Here is a 13200-nt window from a genome sequence, read left to right as displayed (position 1 = left end):
TAATTATGAACTTCCAACTGAACTCGGATTACATCGTGACGTTCTTCGTCGTTCAAGATATGTTCATCGAGGATCTCGCCGAAATTTCAGTTTTACTGGTGGAAATCCTGGAACTATTTGTGCACTTTGGTCTTCGCGACAGCGGCATCAGAGGAGCTCTAACCGGTGTGTGGATCATGGTGTGCTAATGCCAATACCTAGAGCACTTGTGAGTGCATACGCGACTTGTTTTAAGTTTGCTCTTTATAACATTCGGTCCATTACCAACAAAGCCCTCTTGATTAATGATTTTATCACGAACAATAACCTGGACTATTTCTGTTTGACGGAAACCTGGCAGCGAGAGAATGATTACTTCCACCTCAACTCAGCAACTCCACCTGGATTTGTTCATATGTGCAAACCTCGCTCTTCTGGTAAAGGCGGCGGTCTTGCGCTGATCTATCGCGAGAGTTTGAAAGTAAGACCAGTCTCTGTACCTGAATAGTCCTCGTTTGAACTTTTGGCTTTTGAACTTTGTGGACCTATACCTACCATTATAGCCGTCCTGTACAGACCTCCGAAATCATCAAGTACTTTTATCAATGAACTTTCAACAGTTTTAACTACACTTAGTGCATTATCTCCTAATGTCATTTTAACTGGAGATTTTAATGTTCATTTCGATGATGCTGATCTTATGCTTACTAAAGATTTTAAAGCAATGTTAGACTGTTTTGGCTTAACACAGTATATCAATTTTTGTACTCACAATAAGGGACATATACTTGACTTGGTCTGTTGTTCTGGCATCATACCATATAATATAACTTCTACTGAATTACCCATTTCGGACCATAAAGTTGTGCTATTTAACATCAACTTAATATCTGGTAAATCAAGGGTGAAGCGTACAATATCCTATCGCAACATTCGTCATGTTAATCCTGAAGATCTTTTAAGTTTCATTGGCTCAGAATCCTCTTATCCATCTACTGTCTCACCTACTGATCTAGTGGACTATTATAACAATAGTCTATCCCTTGCATTGGACGCTGTAGCTCCGTTGAAAACGCGGGTTGTTTCATTTACACATAGTGCTCCATGGTACACCTCAGAGCTACATCAGCTAAAAACAAAAGGTCGACAACTAGAGACTATACTCTAAGACTGGACTTTTAATTCATAAACAAATGTATTTTGATCATGTACTCCATTATAAGAATGCACTCTTAACAGCAAAAACGAATTATTATGCGAACATTATCGGCATAAATGTAGGGAACACTAAAACTCTTTTCCGCACAGTGAAAAGATTACTCAAACCTTCCGATATAAATATGAGCAGTAACTCAACTGAACAATGTTCTGTTTTTTTGAAGTTTTTTAATTCTAAAATTGCTGAAATCCATAAGCAGCTAATTTCTGATAATGGTATGCAGTCTAGTTCACCACTAGTGAGTGTTATGAATCTGTCTCCATCAACTGTTCTGTGTGATTTCTGTCTTCCAACCGAAAGTCACATCTATGAACTTATTTCAAAATCAAATAACTCCAACCTGGATCCTATTCCCACAACTTTAGTTAAAGCTTGTTTACCTTCTATTGTTTCTCTGATAACCTTAATTATTAATTCTTCCTTGACTGCAGCTATAGTTCCGCCTGCACTGAAAGTTGCTATGATTCGACCAATTTTAAAAAAACCTGGTTTGGAGCCCAATGATTTAAATAATTATCGCCCTATTTCGAACCTACCATTTATTTCTAAAATTCTTGAGAAGGTAGTTGCAGCTCAACTTCAAGCTTACCTTGATGACAATAATCTTTTTGAACAGTTTCAATCTGGTTTTCGTCCTAAACACAGTACAGAGACAGCTATGGTCAAAATCACTAATGACCTTCTCCGTGCTGCTGATTCAGGCTTGGTTTCAATTTTAATTCTTCTCGACCTCAGTTCAGCCTTTGATACAATATCACATCAGCTTCTTTTGGATCGGCTGGCTGGTATTGGCCTCTGTGGCACTGTATATCAATGGTTTGTCTCCTATCTTGCTGATAGAAAACAATTTGTTCAAATTCAGGATTCTCGATCAGAGACTTCCAGAGTTTGTCACGGTGTACCACAGGGTTCAGTATTAGGGCCACTTTTATTTATTATATATCTTCTTCCTCTTGGCAATATTTTTCGATATCATGGGATTCATTTTCACTGTTATGCTGATGATACACAGCTCTATGTGTCCAGCAAATCAGCCTCTGTTCTTACTTTGGATTCACTTACTGCCTGTATCCATGATCTACACTTATGGATGACAAGGAACTACTTAAAATTCAACAACAGTAAGACTGAGGTACTTCTTGTGGGTTCTAAGTCCACTATCTCAAAAGTTTCACCTTGTTCTCTTCTCATTGCTGGAATCACTATACCTGTCTCTACGCAGGTTAAGAGTCTTGGTGTTATTTTAGATAGTACACTCTCTTTCTCTGATCATATCAGCAAGGTCTCTCGGACTGCCTTTTATCATTTGCGAAATATCTCCAGACTACGTCCTATTTTAACACAATACTCAGCAGAGGTTTTAGTTAATGCTATGGTTACATCGCGCATTGACTACTGTAATTCAATTTTGGTAGGCATTCCTAAAAAGATTATTCACAGACTCCAGCTAGTTCAGAATTCTGCAGCACGAATTATTACACGCTCAAAATCTTTTGATCATGTCACACCTCTGTTGATTCAGCTGCACTGGCTTCCTGTGTTGGAGCGGATTCAGTTTAAAATTTTGCTTTTAACTTTTAAGGCACTACATAACCTCTCTCCTGGCTATTTAGCAGATCTCCTTCAGATATACACCCCATCCCGTTCTCTGCGGTCTTCATCAGCACGCTTATTGGCACTTCCTGTCATTAAGCTTAGCACAGTGGGTTCTAGGGCTTTCGCTCATGCTGCACCTAACCTTTGGAATTCACTACCTTATCATATTCGGATGCTGGATTCAATCGCAGAGTTTAAATCTGCTTTAAAAACTCATATTTTTAAAATTGCTTATTCACTTAATTGACTGTGTTTATTTTATTGTATTTTTTACAAAGTGGATTGTTTATATATTTTCTGTATGGGTTTACTGTTTATTGTTATTTTAATGTGAGATGTAAGGTGACCTTGAGTGACTTGAAAGGCGCCATTAAATAAAATGTATTATTATTATTATTATTAATCTGTCCATTAACCGTTGGAGTAAGGTCTGTGAACAGTCGTGCTTGGCGCCCCACTGCAGCAAAACCGGGGAGAGCCAAGAAAAGATAGCGTTCATAGAAAAGGTTCCTGCTGTCTACCACGACCTCAAAGACGTTTTTAGCAAACGCAAAGCAGGCTTCCTACCCCCGCATAGAGCCTGCGATATCGCTATCAACCTCCTGCCCGGTACTACTCCCCCTAGGGGGCGTTTGTTTTCCCTAGCTTTGCCTGAACGCAAGGCTATGGAGACCTACATACAGGAGGCGCTCGCGGCTGGTACTATTCGTCCCTCTACCTCTCCCGCCGGGGCTGGATTTTTCTTTGTGGGGAAAAAAGATGGGGGTCTCCGCCCTTGCATCGATTACAGGGGGCTTAACAAGATCACTATCAAAGACCGCCACCCCTTGCCTCTCATGTCCTCTGCCTTCGAGGCCCTTCAACGGGCGACGGTCTTCACTAAGCTAGATCTGAGAAGTGCGTACAACCTGTTGCGTGTCAGGGAGGGCGACGAGTGGAAAACCGCCTTCAACACGCCCTCCGGGCATTACGAGTACTTAGTCATGCCGTTTGGTCTCATGAACGCACCCGCCGCTTTTCAGCGGTTTGTTAACGGCGTCCTTAGGGAGGCTTTGGATAACTATGCCTACGTCTACCTAGACGACATTTTAATATATAGCCGTACCGTCCAAGAGCATCAGCAACACGTACGCCGCGTGCTCCAATTGCTACTCGAGAATCACCTCTATGTTAAATTAGAGAAGTCCCTGTTCCACGTCGCCGAAGTAGCCTTCTTGGGGTTCATCATTGCCAACGGTAAACTGGCAATGGAACCCGCCAAGATTAAAGCTGTGTCTCAATGGCCCGTGCCCACGTCCGTGCGTTTGGTCCAACGCTTCCTGGAGTTTGCCAATTTCTACAGGCGCTTTATTAGAAATTTTGGCTCCCTCGCGGCTCCGCTCTCTGCTCTCACTAGCAAAAAACTGGGGAAGTTCACATGGACTCCAGAAGCCCAGAAAGCATTTGAGACCCTTAAGGGCCTTTTTACTAGTGCTCCTGTACTGCGGGTTCCTGACCCTGAGCTTCCCTTCGTTGTTGAGACTGACGCTTCTGATCTGGGTGTTGGGGCTATTCTCTCGCAGCGGGTCGGGGTTCCTCCTAAGCTGCATCCCTGTGCTTACTTTTCACACCGGTTCACCCCCACGGAAAGACGGTACGACGTAGGGGACAAAGAACTCCTGGCCGTTAAGATGGCCTTAGAGGAGTGGCGACATTGGCTGGAGGGGGCTCGCCATCCTTTCCTGGTCTGGTCGGACCACAAAAACCTGACCTATCTCCAGCAGGCCAAGCGCCTCAATGCCAGACAGGCCAGATGGGCCCTGTTTTTCAGTCGTTTCGACTTCACTCTGTCGTATCGTCCTGGCTCAAAAAACACCAAGCCTGACGCTTTGTCCCGACAGTGGGAGCCACCTCTCGTCGACAGTCCCCCTGAGACCGTGCTTCCCCCGGGAGTCGTTGTCGCACCTATCCGGTGGGGTATTGAGAAAGCAGTACAGGATGAACTCGCTAACGAACCCGGCCCTAGCGGTGTTCCTCCTGGCTGTCTCTACGTGCCCTCGACCGTCCGGCGTAAGGTCCTCTTATGGGGACACACCGAACGGTATGTGGCGCACCCCGGTGCTAGGCGGACCGCCGAGCTCATAAAAAGGAGGTTTTGGTGGCCTGCGATGGATCAGGAGATCCGTGACTTCGTGGCTTCCTGCGAGGTGTGCACCAGGAGTAAGGCCCCTCGTAACAAGCCCAGGGGGCTGTTGCGCCCTTTGCCTATTCCCTCCAGACCATGGTCCCATATCTCCCTAGACTTCATCACCGGTCTTCCATCCTCCAAAGGGCTGACCACCATTCTCGTGATTGTAGACAGGTTCTCTAAGTACAGCAAATTCATCGGCCTGCCTAAGCTACCCTCCGCCCGAGAAACTGCGTCTCTATTACTGGTTCATGTAGTCCGTAACTACGGATTTCCTCAGGACGTGGTGTCCGACAGAGGACCTCAGTTCGCCAGCAGCTTCTGGAAGGCCTTTTTGACCCTCCTCGGTGCCTCCGCCAGCCTCTCATCGGGTTTCCACCCCCAGTCTAACGGTCAGACCGAGCGAGTCAACCAGGACCTGGAGCAGACGCTCAGGTGCCTGGCGTCCTCTAACCCCGCGTCCTGGGCCGACCACCTGTTGTGGGCCGAGTACGCCCACAACACGCTATGGCATTCCGCTCTGGGTATGTCGCCCTTTGAATGCTTGTTTGGGTATGCGCCTCCCCTGTTCGCTGATCACGAGCAGGCCGTAGCTGTGCCTTCTGCTGTGGCTCAATTTCGGCGCTGTCGCAAGGCTTGGTCGCGTGCTCGCTCGGCCCTGTTGAAGGCCTCCTCCGCCTATTGCCGCAGCGCCAACAAGCATCGTCTCCCTGCGCTGTCCTTCCGTCCTGGTCAGCGGGTGTGGTTGGCGGCGGGTAACTTACCGGTGCGGGGCGGCACCAAGAAGCTGGCTCCTCGCTTCCTGGGCCCGTTCAAAGTCGACCGTCACATCAACCCGGTCACCTACCGTTTGGTTCTCCCTCCGTCCATGCGTGTCCACCCGGTGTTTCACGTGTCCCATCTCCGGCCTTACTTATGTGGTTCTTCTCCCGCCCCGGCTCCTCCTGCGCCGCGTATGGTTGGTGGTGGTCCTGTTTACACGGTGCGGCGTCTTTTGGACGTCCGTCGGGTCCGGGGGCGGGATCAATTCCTGGTGGACTGGGAGGGTTACGGTCCTGAGGAGCGGTCTTGGGTTCCCAGGGCACGCATCCTGGATCCTTCCCTGATCGCGGCCTTCTACCGCGACAGGGCTGTTGCCCTGGGCCCGCGGGGTCTCGGGCCTAGAGGGGGGGGTTCTGTCAGGATTGGACCCAGGCACGTGCCTCCTGCCGCCACTAGGCGGAGCCCGCGAGCTGGTACCGGGGGTAATCGAGCCCGATAGGTTACACCTGTTGGGCTGCCTATTTAAAGCAGGCGACTTCAGCAACGCATTGCTGAAGTTGTCTGTTGTCACGCACTCTTACAGCCTAAGCCAAGTTCTCTCTTCTTCTTACTACGATCTCGTTACTCTCTTTCTCTTGTTTTCCCCCTGAGTGTTCTCAGGTTGGTTTTGTTTTTTTTTTGTCTTCTCCCTCTGTTCTTCGTCGGTTGTCCTCCAGTGTTCTGGTTGACAGTCTGACAGGTAACCTGGTAAGAAGCCGCTGGTCTTGTACCAAAGCTTCGTCTTTTATTTTGTGTATTTTTCTCCTCTCCTTCTGACACGTTGAGGTTTCTCCGTGTGTTTTTCGTTTTCCTGTTTTTTTCCCTTATTAGACGCGTTGTATTTCTTTCCGCGTGTTTTTTGTTTGTTTACTTACCTGTACACGTCGAGTTCCTCCGTGTTATCCTTCTGTTGTTACCCTTGAGTTTTATTTTCGGTTTTTTCCCGCATCTGCGGAGGTTTCAGTTGGCTGTCTTTTTGCCGTTTTATTTTTGGTTAGCGTTTGGGTTCTCACCACGTTTAAACCAACGCGTCACCGCCGTGATCGGCGGCAACGCGTTACAAAATAAAGTTGGTATGGTATGGAATGGTATGCTTCACGGTGGGGAGGCCGGGTCGCCACCAGAGGGCGCGTGTGCCCGTTCGTGATCACACACAACACATGCCCCCTATCACTACACCACTCCTACCATCCAGCTCCCCTGAATACTAGCACCTGTTCCCAATTATGTTGTGCACCCTTTTATTCCCGCAGGTCGTTCGGTCCAGTGCTGCACATTGCCCCGCTGGCGCTTCCAAGCTGGACCTCGCTTCACTGCTTCCTTTACGTGCCTTCTTGGTGTTTAGAGCTATACTTACGCTGTCCTTAGACAGTGCTATTTTTGTTTGCCTCGCTTGTTGTTGTTATGGAGAATAAACTTCCTCAGTTGCAACCCTCGCCTACGGCCACCTCTGTCCCCGCGTCTCAGTATGCACTTGTAAAGCTGCTTTGTCTTGTAAAAAGTGCTATATAAATAAATTTGACCTGACTAATTGAGAATGCACACTGATATTTCTATATTGTTCCTGCATGTATTATGCTTTCTTAAAAACATTCACATTCTGAGTACATTCAGAGTGCTCAGAAAGGGTCATTCAAACCAACGAAGAGCTTTCTCAGTCACTTTTAGCCAGGGGGGAGGATGCAGTGTGAGGTGATAGTGTGACCTGGTTAAACAGAACCCTTTGCTGAAGCAGAAAGGCTTGGGTTTTGAGCATTAATTGGAACAGAGGAGATAAGACTAAAATAAGGAACAGGACAACACAGTTAATGATGAGAGGAAACAGAGACGAAGCCTAAACCAGAGCAAGCCCAGAACTACATTGTACAAACTTCACACTGGATAGGTACGTTTTGCTTTCTTTGTTGTTGTTTTTCTTTGTTTAATTAAAAAATAATAATGACTTGTTTAATTTCCAGTTTAAAACAAATCAGTTTTAAAAAGATTAAAACCCATGTTTGCTTTCTTCAGCTTGGTACATTCTTGGCCTTCAGAATATTTTTTATACTTTCATGTTATGTATTGTAATGTAGTGAAACATTTTAAATGAGAGTCAAGTATGTGTGTGTATGTGTGTGTACACCTTCTGTGCAATAGTGGTGTGTGCAGACGTGTGTTTGTGCCCTCTACAGTGGAGTAATGGAGTGTGTGGCTATGTTTCTACCCTCTACATTGTAGCAACAAATGTGTATATGTGAATATGCAAGTGTCTACCCTCTACACAGGAACAGTGGGGGCCTTCCAGCGTGCTGGTGCAGGGGGCTCCATTCCTGCACGGCCATGAAGCACAGTGATCCACCATAGCTTGACACCTTTCCCCCTCAAACCCTGCAGAAACACACACATAGACACATGCACACCGGCACATACACCAGTAATGTAACCCAGGTGAAAGTACACATTGGTTATTAAATAATAATAATAATTACCAAATAAGAATAAACATTAAGTAGAAAATCATCATTTAAATAATTTATTTTAGTGGTATTAAAAATGCCTAAAATGGATAAATAGAATTTAAAACATTTTTTATGGTTTTGGTAATTAATTTTATCATTGGTTTAAGTTGAAAGGTCATATCCATCAGCAAATCACCGCTTGATAGTCGTTCTCTTCCGGAAAATTCTCGTGCAGAATCGAGAGGTAGCGGGAACGTACGAGGTCGCGTCGAGAGTAGCTCCAGTAAAATTTAAGAAATATAAGTGTATTTGACTAGTTATTTTGTTTCTGTAAGTGTTTTATTTACCCTTCTGTCTATGTCGATAGACTGTGGTTTTGTTCAGCGTTCTACTTTTAACTGCTCTACAGAAGAGAAAGTAAAGTTTGCGGGGCACGCATCCAGCGCGTGATCAGAAAAAATTGATGGCGAGCCACCAGAGCTAGGAGCTACGACTGGACTGTGTTGTGCTTCGAAAAACACGTTCGTTTTTCTCCAATTCGAGGAGAGTGGACATCGCTGTGAAGCCCGGGTGCTTCAGTTTTTCTTTTCTTTTCCGTACCGAGGATTTTTCACCAACAGCGGTAAGACTGTTCTAGTTTAACCGCTACTTATCACGTGAACAGCGCTGCTGAGTGACAGGGAGCGTTTTTCTTTACAGCTGCTAAAGGACTGTTTAGCACTAAGGACTCAATCTAATGAACACTGATACAGTAACCGTTTAAGTTTCATGTTATGTACATATTTGAATGTGTAACTGTAAGGTTGATTTACTACATTTACTGATGTAAATGCTGGTTTTCTCATGTGGGCTTAGTGAAATGCTCAATGTTTTGTTTGGTTGTAATAACTTACTGATAGAGGGAAATACCAAGTGTTTGATTTAGCTATAACAGAATAGGCCTAAGTTGTTTAATATTAAAGATGGATAATTAAAAGAAAAAAATTAGTTATATAAAATAACTGCAAATTAACACTAGAATTCTATTAAGAGCTCAGCTGAGATACTAATTAAACTACTAAAACTAGCTAAGTTAAATTAACTAGAGATTAAAGATATTAACACTAGAAGCGCCGCGCCTCATTTACATACTTATACCTAGAAGCGCGGAGGGCCGGTCATCTGACCGATTTCACCACCTTCTACTAGCGCCGTGTTGTTTTCACCTACTTAACACTAGAAGTCCCAGAGAAGGGTCTTTCAACACTTCTACCATCGGAACCCAGAGAAGGGTCGAGAGAACTGAAGGATTTTAGCTAACATCCTATTATCAGCTGCGAGCAGGCACTTTTGTTCTGTAAATAAGGCCATTACTGGCGCACCACAGGAGGGGGCATGCTTCAGCTCACAACTAATTGTTGTTTTTCATTGAGTTTAGCCATTTAGTTTCTAGTTAGTTCTATTCAGTTTATTGTATTTTATAATATAAAGGTTATATATATTGTATTTAGTTTAGTTTTATCTGAGCAACAAAGCACAAACAATACATTATTTTTTTATATTTTAAATAGAAAATTAGAAATTTTATAGCCAGGTACATGTGAGTAATGACCAGAAGCAATTGTGTCTAAGTCAGGAGGACTGAAATTTCAGCATGAGAAACATACAAAAGAACAACTGTTATGTTTCCATGCGTTTTTATGTTCCATGCTTTTTATTATTGCCATAAAATTATACAAAAAATACAAGGAATAAAACAATTCCACACATATTTACAATAGGCTGCAGTGCAGGGCTGTGTGTGTGTGTGTGTGTGTATGTGTATGTGTGTGTGAGTGGCATGTCCTTCTTGTGTGACTAGCACTTCAGCAGTCACTAAGCAGTCTGTCAGAACATGCCTGGCACTGCCAGGGTATCTCCCTGGTACATTTGCCACACGTGTATCTGTAGCAGTCGACACATCTCACATTTGCACAATTGTTCATGAGTGTTCTCATCAGAGCATTCACATACAACTATCTACCCAGTCTGCCAGTCCCTCATTTGGGGAGAAAGCTACAGTACTGTGGCTATTCCCACTTTAGTGACCCCATTTTGTTTCTCTTTCACTCAGACAATAAAATATTCCAATACAGTGAGGACATGCACCTAAGACGAAAATTTCAGACCCCTCCATGATTAAAAATTGTCCAAATTGTCTAAAGTAGGGAATAGCCACAATAGTGTAGCTTTCTCCCCAAATGAGGGAGTGGCAGACTGAATGGATAATTGTATGTGAGTGCTCTGTTGAGAACATTTCAACTTTATTGTATTTTTCTAAACTTACATCATGTCCTCTGTAGCTGCTGCTCTCAGCCAGGCCCTCTGACTGCCTCTCTCACCTTATGCATGTCCCCTGCACAACAATGCAGCTGGGGGATGGGCAGACACACTCAGGACCAGCTTACAGACTTTTGCATGACCTTGTTTGAGGTGGATCAACACAATTAATTTGGTAATTTTTTTCAAAAATTGTTATTTTGAACAAAAAAACATTACTAACATTACTACATTTCTACCTGAGCCTGCCAAAAGCCAGTGCTGAGGTATTTTGGATCATGAGGCCATGAGGCCATCCTTTGTCATGCAGCCACTTCTAGGTAGACGGGGGGATGGGTGATAGTGTGAGCTATGTTGATCCATTGACTCAGATGGAGAAGAAAAGACCCTTTCAGAGAAATCTGAACTTTAGCTATTTTGACCAATAATCATGTCACCTTTTGCAGTGAGAAAAAAATCCAAAATTAGTACAAAGGAGGCAGACTTGAGATGTTTTAGAATTATAGTTCAAATAATGTCTGTGTCAGTTTTATAATAAAGAGAAAGATGACTGTAGCCACCTACATGTGGATGAAAATTCATGTCACCACACATTTCACTTACTCTGTTGACTGAGAAGCAAGGATAGCAAAGGTTTCCAGTACACAGCAGGCTTTGGACATGATCCTGGAGGGGCCGTGGGCGGGTGGGGTTCCCTGGTCTTTCTCTGCCTGCCTCTGGCCTCTGGGGCCTTGCTAATAAGTACATTCTGTACATTTATCCTATGTTGCACTTACATAAACACACACACTCACACACACATACATCAGTAATTTGTGCTGTATGTCTTACTTTCTGCTCTTCATTTAGTAGCAGCAGTTGGTGAATCATTTGAGCTGTTTTTCTGCTCTTCTGTCTTTTCCCTTTTTACTTTCTCTCCCCCTCTTTTCTCTCCTGTCCTGTATGGTTCACCTAACCCCAATTGTTTTTATCACTATTGTACTGTATTATACAGAATTGTTTTCTTTTGATCCTTACATGAAAACAAAGTTGTCCTCCCAAGGTGAAAGGGTGGAGGTGGGCCAAAAAAAAATTTTGAAAAGCCCATATGAAGCAATTTTCAAGCCTAGGGTCACAAACGTCACACACAACACATTGTTAGTTTTCAGAGAGTAGTGAAAATCTGTAGTAGTGATATCTCTTTTGGTAAGATTTCCTAAATTTCCTATTTTTGTTTGCTGGTTATGGCTGTATTTGGAAGAGACACACTGCAAAATCTTGATCTTGATAAGTTAAAATTGCTCAATAATATTATTCTATTTCAAGTAGCTGAGGGTTTTTTGTATACATTTATGTAAAAACATTTTTACCTATTAGCAGTTTTTCAAAAGACAAAACTACTTAAAATAAGGTTAAAAATATCAGAGCCATTTTGACTAATCAATATGCCACCTATATGCCATTATAATTCAAATATTATGTTTGTGTCAATTTCACATTATTTCAACCTTTCACAAATCAAATCTCAAACATATGGTTCTGTAGATGAGGAGACTTCTTGCAAGAGATCTTGCACAGTCTCATATGGCAGCCAAGGAGGTGCAAGCTTTCAGCAGCAACCACCCATACCTGACACACGCCTCATTTACATAACACTGGAGGCAAGTTCAGCTCTTCTCCCCCCTGCTGATTCCTCAGGCAATGGGCACTTTTGCAAATGAATGGATGTTAATTGGAGCCACCAGAGGTGTCAGTTTGGACTAAGGTTCTTTGGACCCTCTTTTGGGACTTCAGGGGGGTGGTTGAAATTTCAGGGACTTCTAGTGTTAAAGCGCGCCTCGGGCGGTCAAAAGACCGCTGAGTCTTTACACAGGGGAGCTGGTACTGACACATAATTAACGCTAGATGGCGTTTTGCACAAAAGGAAGAATGAGCCGCCCAAACAAAATATTCGTAATGGTGACATTTGCACGTAACGTCAATATGTTAACAAATTAATGTGACTAAACCTTTTAGAATCAGTGCCTTGTGACCTTGTTCTCAGTAGCTTTCCCATTGTCAGTTTTGTTTAGTTTAATATTGCATTTCCTGGTTTGTGCGAAAACGTAAATGCAAAATATAGTTTCAGTTTTGTTTCTTGGTTAGTGTAATAGTTTGCTTGGTTAGTGTAATAGTTTGCTTATTTGTCTGTGTGTTATTCTGTTGGCATATATGTCACTATATTATCATGTACGTTCGCCACACCACTAACCCACTGGCCCGCACCCCCACTGTGAAGCGTTCACGTCTTTTGTCTTGCTAATGCTACAGACTGCGCTGCAGCCTTCCACCCCCACATCCACAAAAAGCTTGTTCGATACTCAGAGTAGCAAAGTGAAGCCCGTAGACCGAGCTAAAGCAAGTTTGTTTGTATACTCAATGTTACGCCATTTCAAGTTTTAATGTCTAAAAGTTGTGTATGTTAGTGAATTGTAGGCTATGGTGAACATAACAAATCTACAAATAAATGTCTATAATGTTTTGTGTTAGACAAAGAACAAAAAGCATAAATAGGCAAAATAATTACAAAAATATCATTATAAAAGGTAGGCTATGTACCTTTGCGTAACAAAACGCAAAATTATTAAAATGATACGGATGGCTTCACGAATATAGTTGCCTCTGTCCTCTCTAATGTTCACTTTTTTATCTTGCCGTATTGTGTTGCCGTTTCAAATGAGGTG

General features: G+C 43.5%; 1 protein-coding gene across 4 annotated transcripts in view; it reads right to left on the bottom strand.

The window, feature by feature from the left end:
- Nucleotides 1–13200, bottom strand: part of dner (delta/notch-like EGF repeat containing) — a 133590-nt gene that overhangs the window by 34230 nt on the left and 86160 nt on the right. For all 4 annotated transcript variants that reach the window (XM_076988796.1, XM_076988795.1, XM_076988797.1 and 1 more), the window contains one exon: nt 8016–8129. In XM_076988796.1, the coding sequence (XP_076844911.1) occupies nt 8016–8129 (114 nt within the window). The remainder of the gene's footprint in view (nt 1–8015; nt 8130–13200) is intronic.

The sequence above is a fragment of the Brachyhypopomus gauderio genome, chromosome 2 (assembly GCF_052324685.1).
Source record: "Brachyhypopomus gauderio isolate BG-103 chromosome 2, BGAUD_0.2, whole genome shotgun sequence".
Classification (NCBI taxonomy): Eukaryota; Metazoa; Chordata; class Actinopteri; order Gymnotiformes; family Hypopomidae; genus Brachyhypopomus; species Brachyhypopomus gauderio.
This window is presented reverse-complemented; position numbering and strand designations above follow the sequence as displayed.